General features: G+C 39.7%; 4 protein-coding genes across 4 annotated transcripts in view; 3 read left to right on the forward strand and 1 right to left on the reverse strand.

Moving 5' to 3' along the window:
* LOC109487835 (tumor suppressor candidate 3-like) overlaps positions 1-16,325 on the reverse strand; it is a 45,369-nt gene extending 29,044 nt beyond the window's left edge. Inside the window, exon 1 of the mRNA XM_019791923.1 lies at positions 16,187-16,325. Coding sequence (XP_019647482.1) covers positions 16,187-16,288 — 102 coding nt within the window. The 5' untranslated portion in view covers positions 16,289-16,325. The remainder of the gene's footprint in view (positions 1-16,186) is intronic.
* LOC109487845 (sulfotransferase family cytosolic 1B member 1-like) lies at positions 216-7,323 on the forward strand. The gene is made up of 7 exons (XM_019791936.1): positions 216-426; positions 830-975; positions 1,544-1,764; positions 2,786-2,927; positions 4,303-4,397; positions 6,232-6,388; positions 7,140-7,323. Exons 2-7 carry the CDS (start codon positions 840-842, stop codon positions 7,247-7,249), a joined length of 861 nt encoding a protein of 286 aa, XP_019647495.1. The 5' UTR covers positions 216-426; positions 830-839; the 3' UTR covers positions 7,250-7,323.
* On the forward strand, positions 10,219-15,070 carry LOC109487840 (sulfotransferase family cytosolic 1B member 1-like). Its single transcript, XM_019791933.1, has 6 exons — positions 10,219-10,354; positions 11,100-11,320; positions 12,052-12,193; positions 12,591-12,685; positions 13,392-13,548; positions 14,932-15,070. The coding sequence occupies exons 1-6, from the start codon at positions 10,219-10,221 to the stop codon at positions 15,039-15,041; spliced, it is 861 nt and encodes a 286-aa protein (XP_019647492.1). The 3' UTR covers positions 15,042-15,070.
* A 152-nt stretch (positions 16,326-16,477) lies between the features above and the next one.
* The window catches only part of LOC109487839 (delta-sarcoglycan-like), a 31,815-nt gene continuing 26,451 nt past the window's right edge, over positions 16,478-21,841 (forward strand). The window contains exon 1 of the mRNA XM_019791932.1: positions 16,478-16,637. The gene's annotated coding sequence lies outside the window, so the exon portion shown is untranslated. The remainder of the gene's footprint in view (positions 16,638-21,841) is intronic.

The following is a 21,841-nucleotide window of genomic DNA, read 5'->3' on the forward strand; positions in this document are numbered from 1 at the left end:
GGGGGGGTACGTTTATTCCGGGGGGTATGTTTATTCGGCAGATGAGAGTACATAATCCTTTATTTCCTCTTGTTTATTTTTACCGGTCACTTGTTTCGTAACTAACATACATGTACACATGTATGTATGCACAACTCTAAGAATCCGATCATTATTGGGCATAGCCGTACAAAAGAAGACGTATTTGTTCTTCTTGCTCACCCTATCTTGCTCACCCTGACCAAGGAACCTCCTTGCCCTCTGACTTATGACCTAGGTTCATGTGGGGGTCATGCATATGTAAATCAGGACTAGTTAATCATTGACAGAGTTGACCTACATGTGTACTACGTACATTGTAGGTGTAGTAACTTTAAGTCCTGACTATTGAGACAGAAAATCAAATGTCTGATGATTGACTCAGCACTGGGGTCTGCAGAACTGAAGGTGTGTACTGCATGTATACATAGGAATGTTTAAATCTAAGAGCTTGTATGTTAGACAACTTACATATAGTTAAACCTTCATTGTTGCCACTGACATGTACATGTATTTTGTACGTAGTTAGACACATACACATATATTCTGTAAGTAGGATGACTTTATTCATACATACATCTTTGTAGAAGACCATACAAAAGTCCCTGTACTTAATGTTGGGTCAATAAAGTCTTAAACAAACTAAGTTCAAGAATCTATTGTATTGTATTTGAACATACTAGTACATTGTAGTAAGATTTCTTGCACGCTGCGTACAGTTGTAAACTGCTATTCATAGTGATTTATGAAGACTTTACACTACTAGTAAATTATATTCGATTCTTATGAGTATCATACACATTTGTGTCAGTTTTCCAGTTATGAGTTATGAGAAGGCCACCTGGGAGTATAAGGGGGTTTGTTTCCCTCTGGATATCACCAAGGAAACCCTGGAGGCCATGCCAGGCTTCCAGATTCGAGATGACGACATTGTTGTGGCAAGTTATATCAAGACAGGTATGCTTTTTTTGGGTAGATATGCTGATATTAGGGAATAATGTAGCTCAGAAAAGTTAAAGACAAATAAATTTCTAGCTTTTACATCTAGGTACAATGTATTATAATATATCTTATCTAGATTGAAGTTGTCTCCAAATTTATTATGTTTACTGAAGTAAAACATATTGTTTTTGCTACGTTTCTTCTTCTTCTTCTCCAAACAGTGACCTCTGACCTTACTGAACCAAACTGTCTCACCATGGTAACTGCTGTTGGGTTACATAATGTTGCAATTTTATAGTAGGAGGGATTTAGACTCCTGTCACCATATACTGTATGTGAATGTGTTTGAGTAAGAGTTAACAGAGCAGACCATATGCGAAGGTAAACATTATGGTGACAAGAGTCTAAATCCCTCCTGCTATAAAATTGCAACATTATGTAACCCAACACCTGAAGTACAGTTACCATGGTGAGAGACAGTCTGATTCAGTCCGGTCAGAGGTAATGAACTTTGGAGAAGAAGAAGAAGAAAAATAGCAAAAACAATATGTTTTTTACTAAACCATCCATTTGTCTTTCCAAGGCTCCAACTGGCTTACAACGATCGTCCTTAAGATCTTAGGATCCGCGGGGAAATTAAAGGCCAGTGCGGACAGCATGGACGTCGGTCCCATCGAAATCACGATACCTTTCGCCAAACAGCCAGGGTACATCACAGTAGCAGACATGCCCTCCCCTCGTTTCATGAAAACACACCTGCCCATTCAGTTTGCACCAAAGGGGATATCCAAGCCGCAGAATAAGGTACTGACGTACTGTAATCCTAAAGCAGGGCTCTAGGCTCTAGCTATAGCCAGCACCTGATTTTCCTTAGATTACAAGAATTTTACAGCCAGCGACGGAATTTTTTTTACTGAATTTGTCAATCTTGATGGACGAAATCGACAAAAACCTTGGGTCAAAATAATAACAAAGTTAGACATCCAAAGGCTGACAAGTGACAACCACTCTCAACCCCATGATTTGTCTCTCAAAATGCAGGAGGTTACGTTACGGAACATGCCCGTAGCCAGGGGGGGTTCGGGGGTTCGGAAGAACCCCTCCACAAGGCTCAAAGGTCCACTTTTTGGTCCACTTTTTATGTAAAGGTCCACTTTTTGGTCCACTTTTTATGTAAAGGTCCACTTTTTGGTCCACTTTTTATGTAAAGGTCCAAGAGTTTTCTTGAAAAGATGGACTGGAATCGTAGAAAAACTGCTCCCTTTGTCATTGAATAGAAACTTATCTCCGATTTTTTTTTTTAAATCCTCTCAAAAACGCACGAAATGCCATTTTAGAAGGTTCATTTTTCAAAATTTTCTGGGGGAGCATGCCCCCGGACCCCCCTAGGAACCTCGCGCCTTCGGCGCTCGCCTTGCGCCTACGGCGCTCGAGGTCCCCTCAAGCAGTCGGAAGAACCCCCCCATTCAAAATCCTGGCTACAGGCATGCGGAAGGCTTGAAAACCTAAAATTTTGGAGCATGCATTGCCAGGTCACCACCTACCCCCTAGATGCCCCCAGATGCAATCATGAACCTGAGAATGAGTGAGATGACAGCAAAAATTTGGAGCTGGCTAGAGCCCTTGCCTAAAGCACCTAACTCTTACTGTTTGTTCTTGCTTCATTCAATTTTTCGAACTCGTTTTCAGCTGATGCCATGATCAGAGAAGCTGTCATTTACATTGTACATGTATCATATACATTGTAAAAGCCTCTCTTATCTAAACATATTGCTTGCAGAAGGGCATTCCAAGCTATAGCTTTTTGACTTTTCCTTCTGTTTAGGTGAAAGTGCTGGTGCCTATGAGGAACCCAAAAGACACGGCTGTGTCGATGTACCACTATGTCCATATAATATGGCAGTTGATCGGTTATACTGTCAACATTCCCTGGGAAGAGTTTGCTCAGAATTTCATAGAGGGAAAAGGTCAGTCCAAAGTTATATTACATGTACCTCCCTAGGTCTACTACATGTATAGTGTAGATGGATTTGGACTTAGTTAAGTACTGTGTCCTTCCAATGACTTTCCCAAGTTAAAGGTTACTAAGGCCTCGTTCATGATTGAAATGTGTTCCGGTTTGGCCACGATCCGAATCGAAACGGAATATATTTTTGCGTCCGTGATTCAAAACGTGCACCCACACTGGAAACGGTTTCACACCTCGAATTGACTTGCATTTCATATGTATATCACAATTTCTTTTAATATTTCCTGGGAACCCGGCTCGTAAGGCGGAGAGTTTACGCCTGTCCGGCCGAGTGGTCGCTTGTTCCCGACTCATGTCCTCCCCATAGGCTGTGCCCCGGACGCATCTGGCGCAAACCCCCACGGTCCGCCGCCCCAACGGCCCTATTGGGCTACCACTCGCCCTCACGCCTAGGCCGGTAGGTGCTAGTACACACCATCCAGTTTCCTCTGGATCTCCTGATTTCCCCAAGTCAATATCGGAAGTCCCGTTTCCTCAGTCAATTTCCTCAGTAATTAGAACTGGATGTCAAGATTGTACGATTCAAGTAGAATTTTTCTCAGTGCAAGCCACTGCGCCCCAAACTGGTCCGACCGTGGCCCCCCCGTACCCGGGTGTACAGCGTCGAACCGGAACGATTCGCATCCGTGCGTTCATGATTACAATTCTACGAACGCGAATCGTTGTGTATCGTTTCAGACCACCTCACGAGGTGGTTCAGAATAAATCGCAACGGAACCTGTTTGGAGCGTTCATGTTCCCAAATGAATCGATTTATTTTTTTAAATCGCATTGATTCGCAACAGATATCCAATCATGAACGGGGCCTTAAACGCAAAGGCACATACTGGCACTGTACATTAAGTGACTTCATATGAACAGTTTTTAAAATCTAGCCCACAGTTGCTTGAATAGCCATTTTTTGCGCAAACCCTTTTATATGTACAGTCAAACCTGTACTAGCGGTCACCTTTGTATAGTGGTCACTCGGCCATAGCGGTCAGTTTTTGCCGGTCCCTTGAATTTTTCCCATTGACGTAAGCATTAAGAATCGTGTCTATAGCGGTCACTGTTCAACGCGGTCAGCGGTCACCCCATTCCGGTCCCGCCGGCATGTCAACACCGCCGATATGTAAAAGTACAATTGTCTTGTGTGTGTGTAAAATAAATGTTTGCATAATAATACCTTTAGTTATCTTTATCATCATACCAGTATGACATTGTATATAATATGACTTGTAGTTTAAAAAATTGTACATTTCTTTTTATACAATTCTGATGGTTTATCTATAATATGATTATGATTTCAATATTCCTTATCGACCATATGTTAGTGCCTTGGGGAGACTACTGTGACCACTTGTTGGGCTGGTGGCAGATGCGTGATGACCCCCACTTCCTCTTCATCAAGTATGAGGACATGAAGAAGGTTAGTTACATGTACATAGTACAGGCTGAAGTGAAGCAACCCCTGGCCAACATACTAGTACAACACATACATTTTCTAAGAGTAATGCATATGGGAGAAGATGGGCCTCGATTACAGCCAAATTCTCACAGACAGACTGTTTCTTTATGTCATGTAGTTGCTATCATGTATGGAAGAAACTGAACAGACTCTCCATCTTGTAGCATGTCATGTTTCATGTTCAGAGAATCACTAAGTACATAAGGCCACACCAATTTAATTTGTTTTTCTCAGATTTTTTCAGAAAAAATATGAAGCGACAGGGCGAAAGAAAAAAAACAGGCCAAGGCACCCCATGATAGCCGGAAATGTTCCAATATTTTTTTTTTTGTAAGGCCACACCAATTTAATTTGTTGGTTCTCGGATTTTCTCATGAAAAATGTAAAGCGACAGGGCGAAAAAAAAAAACAAAAAAAAACATGCCCATGCTAGTATACATGCTAAAACATTGCTGTTTTATAGCCTATAGCTATGCAGGGTTCTCACCAGGATTTTTTTCACAGCATAGGGGGACCTACTGCAGCGAGGCCACACGGCAGGCACGGCGTGGGCACAATGTGTATTATGGTATTCATAATTTCAGCAAGGAAATCTTTTATTTCCTAATAAATAAAATTATTAGGCAATTTTATGTCAAGTGATATGTTAGACAATATTGGACAGTATTTACTGCTAATGAAACTTGACAATGTTGAACTATTTCTTACAATTTTCAACTTATACAAGTGTAAGTCAGAAGTAGTTACAATGATTAAAGCTCATGTACATAATAAAGGATTCATTCAACTAAACACCTCCTTTACTATACAGAGTAGAAAACATAAAAGGGACCATCATCAAGACAAAAAAATGGCTTCATAATTTTGGTAAGACAAATTTCGACACAATGTCTTACCTTTAAAGAAACTTTTCTATCCTATTTTAAAGTTAAGCTATATAAAAACAATCTAGCACAGTGTTAATCATGTGACCCGTGAAGAAAATTCGGGTCAAGTTTGTCAAAGTCAGATTTCCTGAGGGTAGAAAATTAGTCACACATTGTCAAACCTCTTTGGCCAATGTGCGCCTCGGCCACGAGGGAGAATCTCATTTCAAATACCAGCTTTGCCAACAATGTCACCTTTGAGGCTGTTTAGAATATTGTTTCCTCTATTTTCCCGTCAAAAATTAGCCAAATTAGTCAGATTGCAGTTCAGAATCCCCCAAACAATAAGCCTATTCTGGGAACATTTTGAAACGCCCACTTAGCTCACTTGTACGTAAGATACCTCGTCACCTGACCTCGCTTATGATATAAGGATATCAAGTCTCGCGAGAGTTGGGCCGAGAGTTTAAAATGAACAAAGATGGCGGATCGGATTAGAAAGACGCCAGCGGCCCGATGTTTCATCAAGAAAATAAGCTATTTACCGCTTTCTTTGCCACGATAACGGTATCTGGGGACTTTTAATAGGTTTTCTTACAAATGGACACGCTTTTCACTGGCACTAATATTGTATTTTGACCAGGAAAACTGGTGCCAGCCACGCAATACTGGGGAGTCCCCAAACACACGTTCCCGACGTCCGGGCTTTGGGTAGAATTAATTTTTTTTTTTTTCATTTTGCGATTTTTTGAAGCGGCGATTCCGAGAACCAACAAATTAAATTGGTGTGGCCTAAATCAGAAAAAAAATGGACAGGGCGAATCCGAGAAACAACAAATCAAATTGGTATGGCCTAAATACGTAAGTTACAGTTTTTGCCAATTATAATTTGTAGCACTTCAAGACTAAAGTTTTATATACATTTCAAGGACCTGCTAAATTCTGTCAAGACCGTTGCGGCCTTTCTGGAGGTTGACCTGGATGAAACGACAATGAAAGACATCGCAGAGGCCTGTACTTTTGACAACATGAAGACAGAACTGGCCAACTCGGACAGACCTGACAAAAGGACAATAGCTAGGAAAGGTACTAAGTACTAGTATTGTCTTTGTGATAACTGTCATAAAAAAATTTTAACAACCTTACATAAGAGTCCATAAAAAAACTAATGGACATTTCCTTTTGACCTCCTATCATTCTGCCTGCAAATCTTTCCCATCCACGTGCTCTCAACCTACTGCCCAGACAAACAGGCACACAAACAAAACCACAGTTCGGTCACAACCGACAACCTGTCGTGTGGGGGGGGTCGTGTGGCGTAGCGGTAGCATCTTTGGCCCAGACTCGAGGGGGCGAGAGTTCGAATCCTGTCCGATGTCACCGATCTTGAATGTGCCCTTGGGAAAGGCACGTTACACGACTTCCTCACTTCACTCAGGTGGAAATGAGTTAGCTTCCCTAGCTTCGGTTAGGGATGTCCCTCGGATAGGATGTTAAATGGAGGTCCGTGTTTGGGAGAGCCACACCCCACACACGTTAAAGAACCCACCGCACTTATCGAAAAGATTAGGAGTCCTTCCCGGTGTGAGTGGTTCAAACCTTACTGTCCGGTCTCTGGTTTGACATCTTTCAAGAGGTGATAGTCACCTCTTATGTCAATCCTTCTGCAAATGTGGTAAATCGTCATAAAATTAAAAGAAAAAGAAAAAAAAACTAAAACTATACAAAAAAGTAATGTTAAACTTTCATCCTCATATTGAGTCATAAGTAAAAAGGAAGAAACTTTTTTCCTCAAGTTCAATTAACAATACTGATAGGTATTTTGCTTCCCTTACAGGTATTGTTGGAGACTGGAAGAACATGTTTTCACCGGAGCAGTGTCAAGCCTTTGATGCCTGGTATGAGAAGAAACTTGGAGGGACAGGCATCAGCTTTGACTTTGAATAAACAATATTATTCTAGGACTGGTGATCTAATTATTAGAGTGTGTTTGTTTCAAATTAATTCAGAGTCATATTATTACCCAGGGCACAAAATTCTGCAACAGTAAAAGTGTACTTGGGCTAAATTATTTTATTCAACCTTCTCCTGTTGGTAATACGTGTTTTTTTGTACAACCTGGAAATATGAAACTGTCATCAAAATATGTACATCAAATTGTATTTCTTCAAATATAAATCTGTGCACTAAACTAAATGTACCTTCTGTAGTATATATATAACGCCACGTCTTCATTTTTTCGGATTTGCAAATAAAAATAAAAATTCAGAATCAACTGCAAAATGCTCATATTTTGCCCTGAACAGTTGAAAACAGTCCTTTTCATCCTAGTTGTTACAGTTATTCCATCTTTCAATGCAATGGTGTCATTAAAAGTTCAAAATTCACTGTTTAAATTTTGAACGAGCCTAGTGTGTTGACTTCATGGCTCCTATCGTACCATTTTGGGCCATAATAAGATGCCTAGGCCTGTTTTTATTTTCATTTTTTTTTCGCCCGCCCGCTCCATTATTTTTCTAGAAAAATCCGTTAACCAAGAAATTAAATTGGTGTGGCCTAAGAAGTATTTGTAAACACAAATTTGTCCATTCCATGCATGACATTAATGGTACAATGTAATATGCAACACGACATAGATGAACCACGAATAAAGACATTTCTTAACAAAACTACAAATTCAGTTTGTTATGTCATTTGTATATCAATTTATCATACAATATCTTGTATTAAGCTGTACATACATGCACTGTTTCCATGTAAGGCCACAGCAAGTAATTTTTACGGATGACATCAGCGTGTGCATTAATTTTCACCTGATTTTGGAAGAAAAAAAAGAAGAAATTTTGTTGCCCTCTGACAGTGGTCAACATGCCAAAAATGGGCAAAGATGTCTGTTGCCATGCCGGAATGTGGATGGCAGATAAATGTGAAAAGAGGAGACACTTGACAAATAAAGACTCTGATTTATTGTTTTGTCTTTTAGTTTGATGCATAGATGTATTTCATTACTTTTATACTAGTATGTGATGTTCCTACCGAATCAATCCATTTGTACAATGGTTGAAAACTTTTATTTTTCAAAGTTGTTTCAGTGACAAATGGATGCTGGAATAGCTGGCAGTAAACTTCTCACAATATAGACATCATTTCTTGTTTAACAAGGTTTTATATGATGTCTGATATGTTTAAAGTTAAAACTTTTGATCCAACACAAAAATTCTCTCACCTAGAGCTTTCAACCAGTCACTCTGGTCTTCCTCAGTAGACATTCTTCTCAACACATTCACATAGAGTCACCCGGACACCATGTCTCACTTGACACTGTAAGGATTTTAGACACTGAACAAGACTATTTCTTGAGAGGGGTGAAGGAAGCCATTTACATCAGGGCCCATCACCCTACATTGAACCGCGACGGGGGCCGACATCGTCTACCAGATACCTTTGACCCAGTGTTGACGTCACACTTCAAAGAAGCCACGTGACAAGCCTCACTGGGTCAGTCTACTGAGGAAGACCAGAGTGACTGGTTGAAAGCTCTAGGTGAGAGAATTTTTGTGTTGGATCAAAAGTTTTAACTTTAAACATGTAACTACCAACACAGATGAACTTTCATGATAGTATGATGTCTGATATATGATGTTTTATATGATACAGATACAGATATATGATTATGATGTCAAAATTTGAAAATGTAGGTATTTTTTTGCCCGCCTTGTTTTAATTCGCCCGCTCGCATTAGATTTGGAGTCTGGGGAGGATGTCATCCATAAAATTTACTTGCTGTGGCCTAATGATAATGATAACACCTGTCCACATATCAAATACCAAACAGATCCATCCACAAAGTTATACTAGCCACAAACCCACAAGAAGATGTACAAAATGTACACCCACTCACAAACACAGCCTTTCAAACAGAAATGTCAGAATAGTACCGTACACCTTCCCTTCTATTTTTTGATTGTAGAATTGGAATTTTCTTCATAACAAAAACATACTTCGGTTCCTATGACCATGGAGATCATGATTTTCTACCTCCTTGCTACAACTAAGTCTTGCTTGCCAGTGCTAATAGCAGTGATTACTGCCCCCAAACCACCCACCCACAGCTGTAAAGACAAGTAAATTTGTTAGAGACCAAACCCCTATGCACACCCAGAAAGGGTACGTAGCCCATCAAGGTAACCCTAGCCCTAGCCTAGCCCATCTTTTCCAGATACCCTTTTCGAAAAATCGTGCAGACGAGGAAGGTATTCGCGCAGACGTGGAAGGTATTCGTGCAGACGTGGAAGGTACATGTATTCATGCAGATGTGGAAGGTATTCGCGCAGACGTGGAAGGTATTCGCGCAGACATGCAGGACTGTACTTACGGGCCTTCGTAATTTTTTGCCTGTTAACATACTTGGGTAGTGTCCCACTGGGTCATAACAAAATGTTGACTTATGACCTTGGTTGACCTGCGGGTTCATGCATATGTAAATCAGGTGGAAAGCAAATGACCTTGACCAAAGTTGGCTTAAACTGAGTCCAGACTTGTGAGACAGAAAACCATATGGTCTGCAGAACTGAAGGTGGGTACCAATTGGGATCAGCACTACATGTATACATAGTGATATCTAAACAACTTCTAATGACATTGCTATAACATGGGAAGCAGAAGGCGACCTAAAGTAAAGTCACTCAATGCAGAACAGTACAAAACGATGGGGACAAACTTGTACTGCCGGTAAAGTCATCACTTGAGTCTTGAGGAAACTTGGCAGTAGCAGCACAAAACTGCAACCTTTGGAGAGGAAAAGCCACCGAGTTGACCCCTAATGCAAGTTGCGGGAGGATCTAAAGACTCTAAGGTCTAATTCTACTGAAGACTTTAACAGTGGATTCTTATGACTATTATGCATATTTCCAGTTATGAGTTATGAGAAGGTCACCTGGGAGTACAAGGGGGTTCGTTTCCCTTTGGATGTCACTAAGGAAACCCTGGAGGCCATGCCGGGCTTCCAGATTCGAGATGACGACATTGTTGTGGCAAGTTATATCAAGACAGGTATGCAATTATATTCAACAGTTACTGGATATGCTGATACATGTAGTAGGAAGTCAGATGTGCATGTATCTCAAAGACAAACTAGAGAAGTAACATTTGCAAAGCATGCGCAAATGCATAATGTTTACCTTCGGACATGGTCTGTTCTGTTCATTCTTACTCAGACACATTCACATACATGTACTAACTAGTATATGGTGACAAGAGCAGAGCAGACCATGAAATTGCAACATTATGTAACCCAACACCAGTCACCATGGTGACAGACGTCAACAAATCATGTCATTGGTCAGGTCAGAGGTCACTTTGGAGAAGAAGAAGAAGAGGAAGAAACTGAGGAAAAACAATGTTTTCCTTCAGTAAATATAACAAATCTCTAGCTTATACATTTAGGTATATAATCTTATCTAGATTGAAGCTGTCTCCAAATTTATATAGATAATATTTATCCGAAAATTAGTTGCAAGCTTATCTGAGTCTGACAGGGGCAGTTAAAGTAATGTCATTGAAGAGTTTCAGGACCCATACATGTGTTCCTTTGCCTGAATATTGTTCTCTTCAATTATGTAAATTATGACTTAATTTGCATAAGCTATCTCTAATGATGATCATGTTATTTTGATCTTTACTGACATAGTAATTTAAATTTAACCAACAAATCAGTTCACAGATTTTAGTACAAACGTTCTTCAACTACATGTACACATGTACATGTACACCATGTATCTCTACTTGTCTTTCCAAGGGTCCAACTGGCTTACGACGATCGTCCTTAAGATCTTAGGATCCGCGGGGAAATTAACGGCTAGTGCGGACAGCATGGACATTGGCCCTATCGAAATCAGGGTACCTTCTGCCACACAGCCTGGGTACATCACAGTAGCAGACATGCCCTCCCCTCGTTTCATGAAAACACACCTGCCCATTCAGTTTGCACCAAAGGGGATATCCAAGCCACAGAAAAGGGTAAGTCCAGTTTTGGAATATGCATGTCAAGTGTGGCAACCAGGGCTTACAGTTGCCGAATCTCAACTGTGCCGGAACTACGCTCAGTCCCTGTTGAAATCTCTGATCTACTGCAAAATGCTCATATTTTGCCCTGAACAGTTGAAAACAGTCTTTTTCTTCATAGTTGTTACAGTTATTCCATCTTTCAATGCAGTGGTATCATTAAAAGTTCAAAATTCATTGTTGCTTGGTATGTTGACTTCATGGCTCCTATCGTACCATTTTGGGCCATAATACTTTTTTAATAGGATGCCTAGCATAGGCCTGTTTTTATTTTTTATTTTTTTCGCCCGCCCGCTCCATTATTTTTCTTCAAAAATCCGTTAACCAAGAAATCAAATTGGTGTGGCCTTATGTATATTGTAGGGTAAGTCTGAATTTATAATTAATTATTCTTGATTAAAGCTTTTAAATTGTAAGAAGCCGACAATTCAGCCATTTAGGCTGCCATAGACATTTAATGGTATATGTTTATGTGAATAAACCGGTCATTATCAAGCCTATTTATATTTAGCACCTGAACTTTCTGAGTGAGTGAAAGTTTCACTGTTTGTTTCTGCCTCTTTCTTTTCTTGAGAACTCGTTTTCAGCTGATGTCATGATCAGAGAAGCATTTCCAAACCTCTTTTATCTGTGCATTTGCTTGCAGAGGGATGTTTCTAACTTTTCCTTTCATTTCAACACAACAGGTGAAAGTGCTGGTGCCTATGAGGAACCCAAAAGACACGGCTGTTTCCTTGTACCACTATGTCCATATCATATGGAAGTTGAGGGGATATACTGTAACCATTCCCTGGGAAGAGTTTGCTCAGAATTTCATAGAGGGAAAAGGTCAGTCCTAAAGTTTTATGTAATCCAAATTAAATCCTCAGAAGTATTATTTATACCTACGTGAAATCACCCAATTTTTTTCTGTTAATGCACCAGAGCACCCAAATATTTTTGTAGCTTTACGTATGTATCTATGTAATAATGTCAAATGTATAGTAGTATACAACATATTCTTAACACTTCTATAAGTTCTAAGAGTCAGCAAAATGATAAAATCACGTCTACAATAGTACTTTTTTATCATAATTAGCTTTTGATGAAATTCTACTTCTATTTTATATGGTGCACCCAAAAAGTTTTTTATGCACCCGATTGGGTGCACCAGTGCACATATTGCCAAAATGAATTTTGAGCCCCGATATGTAATAAAAAAAAAAATTATCACTTATCAATGTAGGGGGTTGGGGAGACTACTGTGACCACTTGTTGGGCTGGTGGCAGATGCGTGATGACCCCCACTTCCTCTTCATCAAGTATGAGGACATGAAGAAGGTTAGTACTAGTGATGCATACCGGTTCACTGGACTTGGATCCGGACTTGTAAGAATGTTTAGGTTCAAGTCCAAAAAAACCTAAAAGTCAAGAACTGAGTCCGGACTTATTACCATAAAAGACCATTTCACATACCCCTTTTCTTTCCAAACCACCTAAAACCTTCTGTAGATTGCAAAATCTTTGCTGCAAAATGAAGAAAACATTGCCATCAGGCATCCTCAAGTACCGGCGTCCATGTTACGTGGCCACAGTTTTGCCCAGACAACATTGCAAGGGTGCCAACATGCGATTTTGTATATGTCATGGGTTTAGGTCCAGACTTACAAGTCCGGAACTGAACCTAGACCTCTGGACTTGAATACAGTATATACTGTATGTACATATCAAGCATTTTTCAAATACCTGATGCTATATGTACATGTACAAGTATGTAGTTATGACTTTCTGCCGTGTTGTAATGCCATGTCAATGTTGTCTGGAGGCAGACAAGGCTTTAAATTTTACAGCAATTTTTCCACGGACCAATTAGTTTCAAAAGTCCTAGTAACGTTTAGTACCATACAGGTAGTGTCTATATATATTTTATATTCATTATTATATTGTTTCATAGTTACTGCCTAGGGTACTTATTACAGTTTTGGCCAATTATAATTTATAGCACTTCAAGACTATTAAAAGACAACTGTTTCATATACATTGCAAGGACCTGCTAAGTGCTGTTAAGACCGTTGCGGCCTTTCTGGAGGTTGACCTGGATGAAACGACAATGAAAGACATCGCAGAGGCCTGTACTTTTGACAACATGAAGGCAGAACTGGCCAACTCGGACAGACCTGATAAGAGGACAATAGCTAGGAAAGGTACCGGTACTACATCTGTACTTCATGTCTGGGATAACTGACATAAAGATTTTGAACAATGTTTTTAATAATTACATAACATATATATTTAAGAGTCCATATAAACTAATGGTCATTCCTGCTAGTAACAGGAATGACCCTTAGTTTATTTAGAATACATCCAAGCAAGTACAAGTATGGTGCATGGTTTGTCCATTCAAGTGAAGAATAAATTATTGTCAATCTATTCATTAATGTTGACAAATAGTAGTTTTTAATAGACAACTTTCATGATTATTAACATTATATTTATGGGTTCACCACACCACGAAGTGGTGGTGAACCCATATTGCTTTTTCTGATGTTTCTTCTCCTCCTTCTCCTTCTCCTTCTCCTTCTTCTCCTGCCATTTTTTAAATGGATTCAGCTTCTTCATTTTAGGGCCCAAGGTCCTGAAATTTGGTATGGAGGTACAGTGGGCAAATACCCCTAGGCGTTTTTTAAATTATTGTGATACAGGCTTTTAGAATGGTTTTATTTGAGTTTTTTGGCTGTGTTATAGCAAATGTATTACTGTGTTAGTGTGCCTTGTTTACCACGTTTGGGCATGAGTCATCACAATGGAATGCAGGGCATCAACCAATAGGCATGCAGCTTTCCTCTATACTTCTTGCTGATTGGCTGTTGGGATTTAACTTGATTAACACCTGCACAGAGCATTTCCACCTGCACAGAGCATTTCTTGCTGATTGGCTGTTGGGATTTAACTTGATTAACACCTGCACAGAGCATTTCCATACTGACAGTATGTCTTTATTCAAGTGTTTTGGTAGGTATTTCAAGCTTTCCTGCTCCAGCATTGGAATGCGGGGCATGAACGTTTTTTTTTTTTTTAAATCAACAGTTTGCATTATGCAATTAAAAATCCTAACCAATAAAGTAGGGAATAGCTATCCAACTGTTGTTTTAGTTGTATGTTACTTCATATTATAGTTATATCAATGTAAATCATTGTTTTCCCTTGTGTTTCTCATTCTTTCCCTGCCATGTCGTAAAATGTGGTGAACCCATCGCTATATTTGCTCCAAAGCAAATATTGGCCTTTCTAGTTATGTACATGTAACATCAACATCAAATACCAACAAAACCAAGAAGTCAAAAATTTCAGACTTGCAAATTAAGTCTGACCTTTTGACCTCCTGTCTTCAGTTTCTGCCTGTAAATCTCCCACCCATGTGCTGTCAACCTACTGCCCATACAAACAGGCACACAAAACCACAGCACAATCACAAACTATACTTCAGAGTTCTATACTCATAAAGACTAAAAAGGAAGAAAGTATTTCATCAAGTTTCATTTAAAAAATACCAACAGGTATTTTTGCTTTTGCTGCCCTGCTTACAGGTATTGTTGGAGACTGGAAGAACATGTTTTCACCAGAGCAGAGTCAAGCCTTTGATGCCTGGTATGAGAAGAAACTTGGAGGGACAGGCATCAGCTTTGACTTCGAATAAACATGCATTTCTATACAAATAATGGAAATTTGTACTCAAGACTTGGCATGTCAGTAAAGTACAAATAAATAATGTACTGTGCATGATGCACATTGTACATCAAATGCCACATCTCATCACGTCTATGGCATCAATTGAGCGTGTGTGTTTGCATGTGTGTGTGTGTGCATGGGGTCATGTGGCGCAGCGGTAGCGCTTTTGGCTCAGGACCTAGAGGTCCTGGTTTCGATCCCCACCCATGTCACCGATCTTGTGCCCTTGGGAAAGGCACTTTACACGACTTTCCTCACTTCACTCAGAAGTGTAAATGAGTACCTAGCCTCGGTTAGGGACGTCCCTCGGATAGGACGTTAAATGGAGGTCCCGTGTTTGGGGAGAGCCATACCCCGCGCACGTAAAAGAACCCACCACACCTTTCGAAAAAGAGTATGGGCATGCCCCGGTGTGCGATGGTACAAAAACTATCACTCGATTCACTGTCTGGGAGTTGGTGATTCACTACAAATCACCCGGATGGAGGCCTGGTGAACCCCATCTCGTACTAGCCCCAAAAGGCAGCAGAATCTTCAGCTAGTTGAAGGCGGCTGTCTCAAAATGAAAGAAGAAGAAGGTGTGTGCGCGTGCGTGCGTGTGTGGACAAAGAGAATTATTTAAAGATATGTACGAGTAACGTTACTTATGATTCTGAAGCATATACATGTAACATCAAGAAAGGCTGCTGAGATGCAATAATGTAGGGTAAAGGTGAAATAAGCAGCAAAACACAATACTAGCTATGTTACAAATATTATTTGTTTAACATATTATAACGTTAATTACATAGAGTGTTCTGATCATAAAAAATTATATGACCTTTCATATTTCGATTCACAAAAAAGTATTCATAGTGAGGTGAGGGCGAGTGGGATAAAATCATTGACGTTTATTGCGATAATTCTTATATGAAATAATCATCGTGTTACTGTGGTGAATCCAGAGATATTCCTGGCGGTTATCCATGAATCGTGAATTTATGAAAGAAGATGATAATTTCCAGTAGCATGTATACCACTTCGGCCCGCCCCCTACCAAAACATACAAGATAAACAGCGAACCCTTCGTATTTATTTCCAAAACAAGACTTGTAACGACTCTACTACACTTACCTCTTTCTTCTTTACCCCAAGAGCAGGAGAATCGACAACGAGTAGGAAGAAAACCACTGAAAGACCGACAAATGTGGAAAATATCTTCCTGCAGTCGGCCATCTTGGTGCACTCGCCGGTACTTACCCCGTATACGTGTAAACTTCAGTGCTGATTGGTCATCTGATTTCCGTGGCCGCCTTTGGTTGGTTACAGTAAAATATTGTACTTCTGGATTGGTGCCACTGAAGACCGACGGTAAACGTAAGAGCCAATGAGCTAAGGAAATCTTGATTTCTAAGCCAATGACAGACGACATTACATTTGCTACGATTAGGATCACTGGGGATGTAAATGACAAACGTCTAGCGGTTCAGTGCCTTTTGTTTTTCAGACGATTTTCCCGATTTTACCTCAGTTTTTTAACCCAGGCGTAACGATCCTAATCTACGGACTCTATACAACAAGCCAGGTAAGATCTGTACCCCATATTTCGTGTTGTTGTGTTTTTTATGATGTGAGTTTGGAAACCGGCGCCCCAAAATGACTTCCATGTGGAGGGAATTCTCGGTATGTGAGGGCACTGTTTACCGCTTGAGAGTTCCGTTATCCTTTCCTGAATAAGTTGTATACGGGTGTGTGCTTTAGCTTTTCACCGAGCAAACGGCTTGTCCGACCCCTACTGTTGCTCTCCTTTCTCTGATCTAACCCTTGAAAAATTCGTGTGCAGTGGACACGCGACCCAGTTGTTTGACATCACAACAAAATCTGTTCAAACATTCTACTTTCTAAGACGCTTTGGTCACTTTCCTGGCTCGACATCAAGAGTATAGCTTGGACGGGAAATCTTTGAAGCAATAATTTCCTGAGTTACCATATGCTGTTTAGTTTTGACTTGATTATTTTGACTAACTGAATATGAGAAAGTCGCACCCTTGGGCCTGGTTCAAGATCACACCACATTCCTTTCTTATCGTTTGTAGTAGTATTTTTGGGTCCCAAATCATGATCAGACGTCCCTATAATTTTTAGACAGTCTCTAGGAATTATTTGATCCCTATCTACAACTCTTTTCACTTTCATATATGTACAGGATATACAAGGCGAGATCAGACGTAAACATATCCCTATAGGACTTAGTAACATGCTGATTTTAGGTCAGGGCATTTGCCATTTTGGATTATATTTCTGGATAAACGTTTCAGTAAGTTGACTTCCAAGGCTGCCATGTGTCAAATTATGCAAGAAACTTTCCACCTTTACTGCAAAGGCACTAGTAAATTATTAGGAAAAATTTGTTTGCACAAGGGAAAGATAATAACGTCATACATTATGTATGTACACATATCTACTGTCCAACATGTATTATATCATAAGAATGACTAAGATATAAACATATCTGTTATCTGGCATTTAGTATATTTATCACGTAAGATTTGTTTGCAAATGCAGATAATTTAACAAGATGGCCAGACAGATCCAACATGTATTGTTTAGAGTGTGATAGTTTTGTTTGCACAAAACCAGTATCAACATTTTTAAAGAAAACTTTTGATACGGATGAGCAATTTTCAAGATGGTAAAGACGTCCCAACAGCTTTCAAGTACAAGTACTTACAAGTACAAGTAGCAAGCTTCCAGAAGGAATGCCAGAAAGTCATGGGAATGCTTCTGTCTAGCTGAGTGTCTGGTTTTTATACCAACAGGCAGGCCCTGTTTGATTATGTCAATAACCAAAGCAACAGGGAGCCCCTACTTGTGTACTTTAAACCGTTGCAAATCCTAGCACCAGTAAGTTCTACCTCTCTTGGGATGGCAGTACTATGCCCCCACAAAAACTCGAGGTTTACCCAGTCCTTTACTACTCATATTTCTTGTGGGAGAAATGATAAATTCTGCCCTAGCTGTCACCCTTTCAAACATACCATAAGGCCACACCAATTTAATTTGTTGGTTCTCAGGTTTATGAAGCGACAGAGCAAAAAAAATAAAAACAGGTTTAGGCACCCTATGATAGTCCCATATGCTACAACAGGATCCATGAAGTCAACACAAAAGGCTGGGTTAATATTTAAACAATGAATTTTGAACTTTTAATGAAACCACTGCATTGATAGATGGAAAAACGCCATGAAAAAAGGACTTTCCTCAACTGTTAGAGGCAAAATATGAGCATACCCAGTATTTGAGTTGATTCAGAACCAGAATCTTTTCTTTTTTTTTTTTTTGCAAATCGGAAAAAAATGGTGACGCGAATCCGAGAACCAACAAATTAAATTGGTGTGGCCTTACCAAGATGTATTGAAATGATATCCAGGACAGGGTCCCTCCTCTGCATTCCCCTATGGATACCACATCAATCTTTTAACTGGCAAGACCCAGACTGAGACATATGGATGCATTATGTAAGAACCAAACATTTTCTTGTTGGAGATTATGATCATAGGTTAGTCAGTGTTTGGAGTACAAACTGTTCATGTAACTGTAGCATTGTGTGAAATATCATCGGTTAGAGTTAGACAGTAAATAAAAGTGAGCTAGGAAGTTTGACATGGGTCAGTTAGACTTCACCCCACACAGTCACATTATGTCCACTTTGTCCCTTTTAGTAGGTCCACTAGTACAAGAAGATGAGGCGGAAAAGCAAAGAAACAGAAGTCCTCTTGTGTAAATCTAGAACTCTGTTACAAGCATTTCTTTGAACCCTCCTTTTTCAGGGCCCTCGAAGTTCAAATACACAGCTGGAAATGTATCTCCTACTGTTTAATGGTACTAGTATAGAAGGCAGTTTCTAATTTACAAAATATCATTTATTAACACTATTATAACTCAGTTAGAAATGCTGTAGATTCTAAACATTATAATATGGGCAGAATCTATTTTGTTGATTTGGATTTATATGGTCTTGAAAGAGACTTGCACAAGAAAATTGTGCATATTGATATGATAATTTGTACATCATTTGTAGGAAGTGTTGGCAAATTTATTTTCCCAAGACACTTTGTAAATTTGGTTTTGCATCTTCTTTGTTATTTCAGGAGTAAACAAATTATGTGATGCAAATATATGTCCATGTTTTCTCAACAAGCTTTTGTTATGAAAAGCCAGGATATTGTAATTGGCAAGTAGGTATGTGTTAATTTCCATTTTGTATTGTATTGTTTAAATCTAATAACAATGAATGAAAATGCACCGTAATAGATGTGCAGGTCATGCTATTGATTAGATTAATTGGTAGGTAATAGGGCATGTTTAGTAGTTTACTTTGAAGCTTGAGATATTTGTTTATTTGTTCAGTGTAGCTAATTGATTAGCCACAATCCAACACATAGATTGGCATGGGACTCAAGCATTAGTTCCATATGGAAAGGTGTGGCAACCTTTCACACTACTGATGCCATATGTTGTGCCTGTTTTTAATATTACTAGTATGCACACCATGACACAAAATACATGTATCAACAAACATCATATAATTTTTTGTAGTAATCTAAAGATCTTTCATATTTTGCACACTGTGCAACATACGTTTCAAGCATTGAGTCAGAGAGAGCATACAAATTGCTAGCCTCTGTAGCAGGCTTATACTAAAGAACTGGGAGTTTGGTGGTCTTTGGCTGTTTTCTGATTAGCCCAGTTCTAAAAAAAACGGGGGTAATTCAACCAGGCCGGCTATGTTTTCTATATGCAATCAGAAAATAGCACATAAAAGCTCCCAAAGACCATGAAGACCCCCAAAACCCCCAGTTTTTGGCATGCTATGGAGGCTATACAGCATACACTGCTACTTTGACATTTTAGCAGTGACTCACTTGCACTGGAAATGGCACCAAGCCGTTGCAAGTTTGACACGCAGCTGGCTCAAATTTACCAGCATAGTTCCTCCTAGTTCCACAGGTTAACACATCATTGACCATACACATTCCTTAGCCAGTCTTACCATGCCACTTTGGATCACACTCAGGTAGTGCTGCATACTGGTTCACTGGACTTGGATCCGGACTTGTAAGAATGTTTAGGTTCAAGTCCAAAAAAACCTAAAAGTCAAGAACCGAGTCCGGACTTATTACCATAAAAAAGACCATTTCACATACCCCATTTCTTTCCAAACCACCTAAAACCTTCCGTAGATTGCAAAATCTTTGCTGCAGAATGAACTTATGAAGAAAACATTGCAATCGGGCATCGTCAAGTACCGGCCTCCATGTTATTTGGCCAAAGTTTTGCCCAAACAACATTGCGAGGTTGCCAACATGCAATTTTGTATATGCCATGGGTTTAGGTCCAGACTAACAAGTCCGGAACTGAACCTAACCTGAACCTCTGGACTTGAATCCGGACCTGATGTGGGTTTAGGACCTTTAGGTACACAGCACTACACTCAGGTCCCCCTTGGTACCAGGTAATTTTGTTAGCGGGAGACCAATTCATAGGGATAGCTGTGAACTGAAGCGTTGTCACCTTAGTGATATCTGCAATTGTATACTATTATCATCTTACTACTAATAATACAACCATTTCCTGAAGAATTTGTAAAGTCATTTCGTCCTGGTGTGAAAGATGCGAATGGGTTAGGCCTAGGAAAAAAAAAGTTTTGTTTCCAGTTTCAGTCCTAAGAAAATGGCATCTGTAGGTACTAGGGATTATCTTTTTTTTTTCTTTTTCTTTAGACTTTGGCAATCTCTAGTGATCCAACTCATACAATACAGTTTAACAAAAATTTGAAAGTAGTTATATAACTTGCATGAGAACACTTCAATGTCAATGTTGGAACCAGTTGACTTGTGCAACATTTCATCACTCAGGTGTCAGATCATGGAGCTAGAAAAGGTTGATCAGCTCGAAAATTTATGTCCCTTGCAGGGGTTCACACAAAAAAGACTAGGGTCGGCAGTTTTTTTAAAGGGTCGATCGGGAAACAGAGAACACAACATTTTTTTCCTAGGCCTTACTTGATACTTCTTCAACAGAACTGAATCGTCCTTGCCAAGGAGGTAGTGTGTGCCCAAAGCAAACTGTTTCAGAATTGACAAGAGGGTTGCTCCTCTTTTTTGGAGGCTTGTTTATCTGAAGTCAACAAGTCACTCATCAGTAATTGAGTGCTGATGATCCAGTCCAAATTTATGAGGGCCTGCATAGGGGGGTCCCGACAACGCTCTACGCTAAATTTTGAGAGCTGGCTACGTATTATGCTGAATTCAAGAAGCTAAATACTATAAATTCAGGGTAGCTACAACGCATTACGTAGAATTAAAATGCCAAATTATACTCTACGCAAAATGTGTCAATTACGCTCTACGTTGAATTAGAGCAGTCCGTCTACGCTCTACATAGCAGGGGTCTCCCCAGGAATTTTTAGGGGAGTGGTGCTGGAATTTTTTTGTAGGGCACGAAGCGCGGCTGTGAGGGGGGGAGAGGTCCGGGAGAGGGGGGGGGTCCCCCCCTCTCCGTAGGAGAAGCTGTTGCATTTTACCCTTCTGAAATGCAGTTTGTAGCCTTCTCCTGCCACTTGAGTTAAAAATCTTACTAACTAAAGAGATAGAAAATCAAGCCAAATTAAGTACAAATGTAGGGCATTAATGAGTATTTGTACAACAAAATATACACATCCATTTCAACATAATAATTAGTTGGTATGGTACATTGTCTAGTCTGGTCAAAGTCTGGATTCTGAAG

The sequence above is a fragment of the Branchiostoma belcheri genome, unplaced genomic scaffold (genome assembly GCF_001625305.1).
Source record: "Branchiostoma belcheri isolate BF01 breed outbred unplaced genomic scaffold, Haploidv18h27 scaffold9, whole genome shotgun sequence".
NCBI lineage: Eukaryota > Metazoa > Chordata > Leptocardii > Amphioxiformes > Branchiostomatidae > Branchiostoma > Branchiostoma belcheri.

Bases quoted from the DNA above. Each gene is read 5' to 3' on its own strand.
- LOC109487845 (XM_019791936.1), top strand. From the start codon at position 840: ATGAGTTATGAGAAGGCCACCTGGGAGTATAAGGGGGTTTGTTTCCCT. The intron at 1,765-2,785 runs GTACTGACGTAC...CCTTCTGTTTAG, and splicing joins TATCCAAGCCGCAGAATAAG to GTGAAAGTGCTGGTGCCTAT. The intron at 4,398-6,231 runs GTTAGTTACATG...ATACATTTCAAG, and splicing joins AGTATGAGGACATGAAGAAG to GACCTGCTAAATTCTGTCAA.
- LOC109487840 (XM_019791933.1), top strand. From the start codon at position 10,219: ATGAGTTATGAGAAGGTCACCTGGGAGTACAAGGGGGTTCGTTTCCCT. The intron at 11,321-12,051 runs GTAAGTCCAGTT...TCAACACAACAG, and splicing joins TATCCAAGCCACAGAAAAGG to GTGAAAGTGCTGGTGCCTAT. The intron at 12,686-13,391 runs GTTAGTACTAGT...ATACATTGCAAG, and splicing joins AGTATGAGGACATGAAGAAG to GACCTGCTAAGTGCTGTTAA.